This window comes from Cibotium barometz, chromosome 20 (assembly GCF_041138505.1).
Source record: "Cibotium barometz isolate CiBa-2024 chromosome 20, ASM4113850v1, whole genome shotgun sequence".
In the NCBI taxonomy this organism is placed as follows: Eukaryota; Viridiplantae; Streptophyta; class Polypodiopsida; order Cyatheales; family Cibotiaceae; genus Cibotium; species Cibotium barometz.
The window spans coordinates 1,141,952-1,150,714 of record NC_141065.1 but is presented as its reverse complement, the minus strand read 5'-3'; the positions used below and the strand labels follow the sequence as shown (position 1 = coordinate 1,150,714).

The window sequence follows — 8,763 nt, the reverse complement described above, 5'->3', positions numbered from 1 at the left end:
ACATACTTTGCCAACCCCCCTATCTGCTAGAGCATTTATCCACCAAGATCAAAAGGAAACAACTGTAATTCACCATCCCATTTCCAAACAGCAAAAAGATAAAGTCCAATAGCTATCCACCAAGATCAAAAGGAAACAACTGTAATTCACCATCCCATTTCCCAACATCTGTGAAAAAAGATGGTTGGATCACTACATACCAAACATCAACCATGTGTCACAAAATCATTTTCATCCATCACTTGATAAGCATTCACAGACTCTGACCAGGCAGCATCACCCTCAAGCCTTTACTCTTCAAATAAACCATAAGAAAACACTTCACCCAGAACAAACCTCCTTGTCTTCAAAACCTGTGGCATTGCAACATTTAGCATCCAATTCATCAATACCAGTGAAGGCAAGTTCCAACATTTCGACCTTTATGCACACAGAAATCCAGATCCTTTCCAGCAGCAGCAGTGTCCACAAGCACTTCCAACTCTTGTAAAATAGGCATCTCTTCACAACCATACAACTCAACTAGTTCAGAATCCTTGTCATCCATGGACTTTGTCTTTAGCATTTCAGCAACACGCAAAGAAGCCTTAGTTACACTCTCAACCATATTTGCATCCATGTCTATCTCTAGCTCCTGTTCATCAAGGCTAGCAACTGCCCACATATCATCCTCAAGCACAATACTCACATCACAACGCTCTTCATCAGCCCAATCTACATGCCTATCTTCTTGAGTGTTGCCAACCCCTAGTATCATCGTCCAAAGACTCCCCAACACATAATGCATCAAATGGAAAAACATCCACATCATTCATCGCAGGTACCACCATCAAGCTGTCCAAGAAAATCCATAATAATAGGATCTTCCTCCATACTCTCCACATCCACATTGCAACCCGTCTTCACTTCATCATCACAAATCTCTACCCCATCCTCCTCCCTTATAGAATCTGGCAAAGAATTATCCTCAAAGCATTCTGTATCCAACTCCTCTTCCTTCTTATCATCAGCCAATCCCAAGGCATCATCCTCTTTGCTTCCATGTGCATGCATGTCATCCAGATCTGAATGCAAATGATCTTCAATAGAGCATTCCAAATCACTTTCATGTACAGCCATGACGTCTAAATCCAAAGAAGAATCCACTGGCAACTCCTCATCTGCAAAAGTCTCAAACCTTGACCCAGATTCCTCACCCTGCTTTTTTACACAGGACAGTGGATTGTCTATTAACCTTGGTAAAACCAAGGTGATGGTGTTTAACACCATAGCACAGTGGGTTAGGAGGTCAGCACCCACCTTTACATATGGTCAGGAGACAGTGAAGTATACAGATACATATACTTACCTTGGTGTGGTTTTTAGTGGCCCACTATTTTCCTTGAGGAGAGCAGCGGAGATTAGATTGGACCAGAGCTTATGCAGCATTGGGGAGACTAGAGAGGATGTGTTCGCAGGTTCAGTTTCAGGAACCTCAAACAAAGCTCTGGCTCTTTGACACTTTGGTCACTTCAGCCATGCTGTATGGAGTGGAGATATGGAGACCCTCAGTGGATCACCACAGCCAAGCTGGTAGCAGTGATGGATGGAGATGTATGGAGAGGCCCTTGGTTTCTATGATTTCTCGGATGATTAGGGCCAAGGCCTCCGTACCACATGATGGCTTCCCCCCATTGGTAGTAGAGGCACTCACTCGATCAGTCTCCTTTATACATAGCACTTGGGCTCTCCCTACAGACAGATATGCTCGCTTAGCCCTGGAGTCTTCACAATAGTTGGCATCACAGGGAGACGGATCATGTTGGTATGCACAAATGACAGCTTGGTTCCAATTGCATGGCTTTAGTATGGACAGGCTACCTCCATTTCAGTCCTCCCTAGATGCACCCTCCCTCTCTCTCACACAGGCAGAGATTACTAGACTTATGAGGCAGGACTTGACTGAGCTAGACACTAGGAGGACATGGATACAACCGACAGACGAGCTTGGTACAAAGATGGCTTTCTATAGAGATCATCTTCTCCAGCTCACGGAGGATGGGTTTGTGATTAGACCCAGCTACATGGATACTCATCTTTCTCATGGTGTACAGTGTGCTATTGGTCATATGCGCACATCCTCACACTAGCTAGAGATTGAGACTGGCAGATTCAGAGGAGTACAGCTGAGGCTAGGATTTGATAGTTGTGCAAGATGGAGCGAGAGACAGAGTTACATTACATATGTCACTATCCAGTATATTATGAGATATGGGGCCGTTTTCACTGCCGTTCAGAGAGGGTTTCGGACCACTTTCCAGAGTCATGAGATACCAAGATCAGAGATGCCTCGGATTATACTTGTTGGAGCTACGTAGACATAGAGAGGGTCTCTTGAGAGGGAGGGGATCAGAGAGGGAGAGACACCTACAGAGGCAGATTACAGACTTCTTTCGACCAGAGATTGAGCAGTCAGGCTAGCAGGCATTGCTGCTAGCCCCAGAGTATAGCCGCACCAGAGGTACACTGATTGATCGGGCTATAGGGCTGGGGCGGTCCACGTGCCCCAAGATGAGAGGCCCATCTCGACACCGGCAGAGACTACAACGGATCAAGACCATACTAGCACGGCATGGGAGACGTCTAGTCAGAGTACTCACCATTTTGGACCGATGAGAGACATCTTTGGATAGTGATGTATATGATGCTTACCTTTGTTGTTGGATTTTTCCTTCCCAGATGCTATCCATTATAGGAGCTCCTAGTACCTTACTTTTCCTCATAGTTGTTGTTTCAATTTCAGTTAGTTGTTTAGTTGTTTTAGCTTTTCTTACATAGACATTGTATCAGATCCACCAATTGTTGTAACCTTTTTGGTCTCATAGGTCATTTTGGCCTTTTGAGGATGTCAATATATCATTTTGGCCTTTTGAGGATGTTAATATATCATTTTGGCCTTTTGAGGATGTTAATATATCATTTCATTTCTCTCTCTCTCTCTCTCTTGATATGACTGTGAGTGTGTGTGTGTGTGTGTGCAGAGCATCTACTCCTCTATTCAACAATTATATATGTAGATGCCTAGTATACTATGAGATCAGGGGGAGGCTCCACCGTCTCTTTTGAGAGGGATTTGGACCACTCTCTAGGATCATGGATTTTCCAGATCAGAGATGCTTGGGTCTTTCTTTTGGAGCTCCATAGACATAGGGAATCCCTACAGCGGCCCAGATCAGCTACACCTGCCCGAGGACTGCCCGAGGACGAGCACAGAGAGCTCTCACTAACTTCTTCTAGACTAGAGCCATGAGAGCAGATCCACCCACTCCCCCCGACCTCCAGGCTAATGTAGAAGTCTGGCCGAGAGGAGTGTGTAAGCCTAGCAAAGCCTAGCAGGGCATGTTGTGACAAATTCTTCCACGTATCCAAGAGATATAAATATACATATACATATATATATATATGTATGTATGTATGTATGTATGCAGAGAACATCCAGCCATTTGAAAGTACAACTAAACCATCAAAAATACAACCCATTTTTGAAAATGCTAAAATATCTCAAAAAACACTATTTTTTAAACTAAAAAGAGTATGAGCTCCTAAAAAGCTAAAAAAAAACTGTTAAAAAGTGCAAGTTTTACACTTCAATACTTTGAAAGATGATAGAGCTGCTCATAAAATCACACATTTTTTGAGAAAAAAATACTCAATTTGCAATAAAATAATAATGTCCACAAAATTGGTTACAATGAGAGGTCTTATGCCTCTCGTGTTAAATCTTTGACTTTCTCCAGAAGAATTTTTTTGGTTTGTTCTCGTAGATGACCCGACTTTTTCAAGGTAAAACCATAAACAAGAACTTCCACATCCTCCATGCTTAGGCTATCCACGCGACGTTGACTACGATTTGCTTTCTTTCCCTTTTTATTTACTCGAATCATCTCTGGATAATATTTTCCTGATAATGCATCATCTCCATTGACCTTGTACCAGTGGACCTCAATTGAGCTTACTTTTCCATTTTCCTCAAGGACTTTAAGTACCTTTGCCAACCAAAAAGGACATCCGCTTTCATCATCTGTTGCTAACACTGCAATCATTGCACCTACAGTGAGCTCCTCAATATTTCCTTCCCACATTTCCTTCTCTTGCAGTCGTCGTTGACTAGTCCTTCTAGCACCAGCATACGCTTCGCGAGTCTCCCCATGCACCAATGTTTGCAATTCTTCAGGCAACTCTGTTTGTTGATTTGGCATTTGAATATTATCATCACGGTCTTCAAGTTCTTGTACTCTCCAAAGAAAGGGCTCCAGATTTATCAGTGATCTTGAATTGCTTTGAACTTCCTCAATCAAGATTTCTTGCTCATGAAAAAATGTATTCCACCATCCAAGTGAGCAAGCTGGAAAATACACATGTGCTGATTGTATGGTCTCTTTAATTTCTATCAAACATTGCTGATAATTGATGGGTCGCTTTTCTTTTTGAGCTTTTGCTGCTTCAATGCTTGATGCCAAAAGCATTTTTGCTGCCTGAAGAATTTGTCGTTCTGGGACACTGAGTAAAAACTTCAAACCATCCTGAGGATGCCATGCCTCTGAGTTAGAGTACTTCTTACACCACAAACGTGTTTCAGCTTCTTTTTCTTTTATTTTGAATTGATGTTGGAAACTATGGTCATTAAGCTGAGCGAATGCAGGACTTGCAAAATCTCCACCTGTTGCAAACTCTCTAAAATCATAGGTGCCTTTCAAAACATGAATTTCTGGCGTAGGATCATAAGCTTCTTTAAGAATTATGCACACCTCTGGAAGGTCAAATGCACTTTTCCTAGCAAGTTTGACTGAAAACCTACTAAACATCTGATCAATTTGATCATGAGTGTGACCCACCAACAAAAATCCAAGTTTGACCTTTTTGAAAACTTTCTGCTGCACCAACATACTCAAATAAGCAAGCACTATTTGATTTTTGTTTTCCCTTGCCGTATTATCTAGCTGCACATAAAGTGTGCTAGGTAATTCTCCTTGCCATTCACTTACTATTTTCTGAATTATGGTGATGGTCAAGTTAGGGTCGTTGTGTAAATTTGGAAAGTTTATAAAAACTTTTGACGTCATGATGCCATTAAAGATGAGGGCTCCAACAACGTGTAGTTGTATGAAATTCTCTTCCTTCAAATTCTTTGGAGCACGCATAAAATGGGGTATCAATGTCTTCTTTTGATCCATTCCATCTATGACTAATCCCAAATACATTTCTTTCTGCTCAAGGCACTTCTTTCGATGCTTTGCTCGCTTTTGACGCTCTGTACTTTGTTGTTCTCGATGAGCTTTAAGTGCTTGTAGAATAGGACCTGAAAACTCAAAACAATGTAAAGCTAGTTTAAATTATACCACTTGGAATTCTCATTCATAAATTAAAACGTACAAAAAACACAAATCAAACATACCTTTTTCTTCAAATGTCTTTGCAACATCTCTTTTGGCTTTGAGCTCTGCACAAATTTGACAAATCCCCATTCTAGTTTTCTTGGGAATTTTCACATCAGCAAAATATTGTTTCCAAACTCTAAGAAATGAAGTAAATGAAAGAGATGACATGTTTCTTCCTTTCAACGTTTCCACGTAGAGGTTGTAAACTTCTCCCTTTGTAAAATTATCAGGCAAATGGGTGAATTTTGAATTTGGCATGCGCTCACCATTGTAAGTGACAAATCGTTCCATCCAGCTCTTGAGAAAACACAGCTGAGGAGTCTCACGTGTACTAAATGAGTACCGTGAATCTTCTTCCACCCGTTGCAACTGCTTTAAGATCTTTTGCATCCGCTGATTGCTTAAACAAAACACTTGAAAAAAACACTTTCGACACACAATCGTGCCAGAAACTGTATATTTTATCTTCTCTCCAGACCTTAATAAAAAACCATGTAATGCTGTATTTTGTTGAGCACGTTTTAAAGCAAAGAAGTTTTCACGTTCCTGCTTAATTTTTCTGAATCCAAGTGTCCTCAAGCAGTTTTTTTTACAACAATACACCCTACATGCCTCTCTCAATGCATTGCGATGCAAAAACTTGTCTTTTCTTCTCAAGGGAGTGGTTGTCTCCACACGAATAGGCTGAACTAATGATGGAGAAACTGGAACATCGGTATCAGAATTTGATAAATTAGCAAATAGTGGGCTTGTAACATCATCATCACTGATAGATTGGCTCAGACTTTTAGGAGTGAGTACGGATACAGGCACTTGAAAAGAGCAAAATGAGCTTGAGAGAGACTTTTGTTGCCCTGCCATGACTAGGAACTTCACACCTCTAAGTTTCTCTAAAAAACAATGGTCTAAGCTACAAAGTGGAGTGTAATCTCAAATCCAAATAACTTACTTTTAATGCTTAGATTCAAAAATAATAATATTAATATAAATATTAAAATTTATTAATTATTATAAAATATGGGACTTAAAAGATGAGAGGAAGTCCTTTTTAGAGACACATTCCAAGGGTCTGCCGCTAAGAGAGCCACAAGAGCATTTTTTTAAATTTGGAGCATTTTTCTTGAGTTTAATTCTGTAAGGTATGCATTTTCTTGATACTTTGTTATTTGTTACAATTTTGAATTTTTCTTTCATTGTCATTTGGTTCAAAGTTTGCTACGAGGAAATTATGGCTAAGAAGAAAAACAAAAATATTATCTAAGGAGGTAAGTGATTTCAAAAATAGACTTTTTTTAAAAAGGTATTTTTTTGAAAGAATTGTTTGTCTTTTAAATACACAAAAATACCAAAACGAAGATTTCATACGTAAATTAAGAAAAAAAGAGGTTGAAAAAATAATATTTTATAAAATAAAGATTTAATCAATAATTTTTAAAAATTATAATGACTTCATTTTTTAAAAAGCTAATTCTTGTGTTGTATTTTGGAATACAACACAAAAATCGATAAGTTGCCATGTTTCTTGTGTATTAAGTAGTTTGTATTCTAGAATACAAAGCTTGAAGTCACATTTTTAAAAATTTAACACTTATGCACTTTGAGATTGTATTCCAGAATCCATTGCTTGTACAAGTTGTATTTTGGAATACAGCTTCTCTCAACACTTGAGTTGTATTCCAGAATATGAAGCTTTTACAAGCTGTATTCAAAAATATATTTTTTCTCTGTACTTGAGATTGTATTCCAGAATACACAATTTCAACAAGTTGTATTCTAGAATACAACTTCTCTGTACTTGAGACTGTATTCCAGAATACACAGTTTCAACAAGCTGTATTCTAGAATGCAACTTCTTTCTGCACTTGAGTTGTATTCCAGAATACACAGCTTCAGCAAGTTGTATACTGGAATACAACTTCTCTCTACACTTGAGTTGTATTCTAGAATACAGAGCTTCAATAAGCTGTTTTCTGGAATACAACTTTTTTTTACACTTGAGTTGTATTCCAGAATACACATCTTCATCAAGTTGTATTCTGGAATACAACTTCTCTCTTCACTTGAGTTGTATTCCAGAATATACGGCTTCGGCAAGCTGTGTTCTACTGTAAACCAAACTCAATGTAAACCATTAGAATAGACCTTCATGCAAAAAAGATTTGCTTTTTATCTAATTTTAGAAGACATGCAAAGAAAGCAAAAGCTCTCGAGTTCGCGTCGCGCGCGCGACTAAAAAACAGCAAACTGTAGTTTTCACATAAAAAACAGAGGAGGAGCAGCCCGGGAGTATTTCAAGCAGGTGTCCTGGGGTTTTACCCCCCTTTTGAAGCCAACGGAACGGTCAGAATCTCCATCAGAGCAACGTAGCAGAAGATAGATTTTGGGATAAAGCAAAAGCTCTTGAGTTCGCATCGCGCGCGCGCGGTAAAAAAACAGCAAACTGTAGTTTTAATATAAAAAACGGAGGAGGAGCGACCTGCAAGTATTTCAACCAGGCGTCCTGGGGTTTTACCCCCCTTTTGAAGCCAACGGAGTGGTCAGAATCTTCATCAGAGCAACGTAGCAGAAGATAGATTTTGGGGGTAAATTTTTCTCAAATTGTGTTCAAGAAAGAGGTTCTGTAAGTACTTTGATGATACAAAGGATCCTAATTGTTTTGGGTTTGATCTATTCATCTCTTAGTGCTTTCTCCTCTCTTTTATATCTGTGTATTGTGGTTAGAAGCTTCTTGTGAGTTGTATTCTGGAATACACAGCTCTAGAAAGTCATTTATTGAAATTCAATTACAAAACACATCTTTGGAGGAAACAACCTGTTGTATTCTAGAATACATCTCTCTCTCCCTCTTTTTCTCTAGTGTGCTGAGGAGCTCTCTCTCTTATATTCCTATCTCATGTTTGCTTACACATCTAGGTCCGTTCTTGCATGGAGGTTAACACACACTCTCTCTCTCTCTCTCTCTTTCTCTCTATGTCTATTTGTTCTCTTTCACTTTTTGTCTTTCTCGTTTGTTTGCCCTACATACACATTTACTAATCTTAAATGTTGTTTCATTTAACAAATCATATTTTTGAAAAATATGATTTTATCTCTATTTTTTTATCTTAGCAATGAGATAATGATTTTTTATTGTCTTGTTTAGGTTTAAGATGGCCTCACCAATACGTGATGCTCGAACTTCTAAGAAGCAAAAGAAAAGTAATCAAGCAACTGCATCTGTCCCTGTGGGTGGCTCAGGACGTTCAGGAGTCTTGACACCTTCTCGATCTCAACCTGCTCCAGTTAGTCCTCACTTTCAAGCACCTCGAGTAACTGTGACTCTTCCAAACCCTGATAGACGTCCAAG

General features: G+C 39.3%; 1 protein-coding gene across 1 annotated transcript; it reads right to left on the bottom strand.

Moving 5' to 3' along the window:
- Positions 1–3,562: 3,562 nt before the first annotated feature.
- Positions 3,563–6,366, bottom strand: LOC147627428 (uncharacterized). Its single transcript, XM_086815058.1, has 3 exons — positions 5,435–6,366; positions 5,239–5,338; positions 3,563–3,581 (listed from the first exon to the last, which is right to left on the bottom strand). Exons 1-3 carry the CDS (start codon positions 6,276–6,278, stop codon positions 3,563–3,565), a joined length of 963 nt encoding a protein of 320 aa, XP_086671184.1. The 5' UTR covers positions 6,279–6,366.
- Between the last annotated feature and the right edge of the window lie 2,397 nt (positions 6,367–8,763).

Bases quoted from the DNA above. Each gene is read 5' to 3' on its own strand.
- LOC147627428 (XM_086815058.1), bottom strand. From the start codon at position 6,278: ATGGCAGGGCAACAAAAGTCTCTCTCAAGCTCATTTTGCTCTTTTCAA. The intron at 5,339-5,434 runs GTATGTTTGATT...TTGAGTTTTCAG, and splicing joins AAAGACATTTGAAGAAAAAG to GTCCTATTCTACAAGCACTT.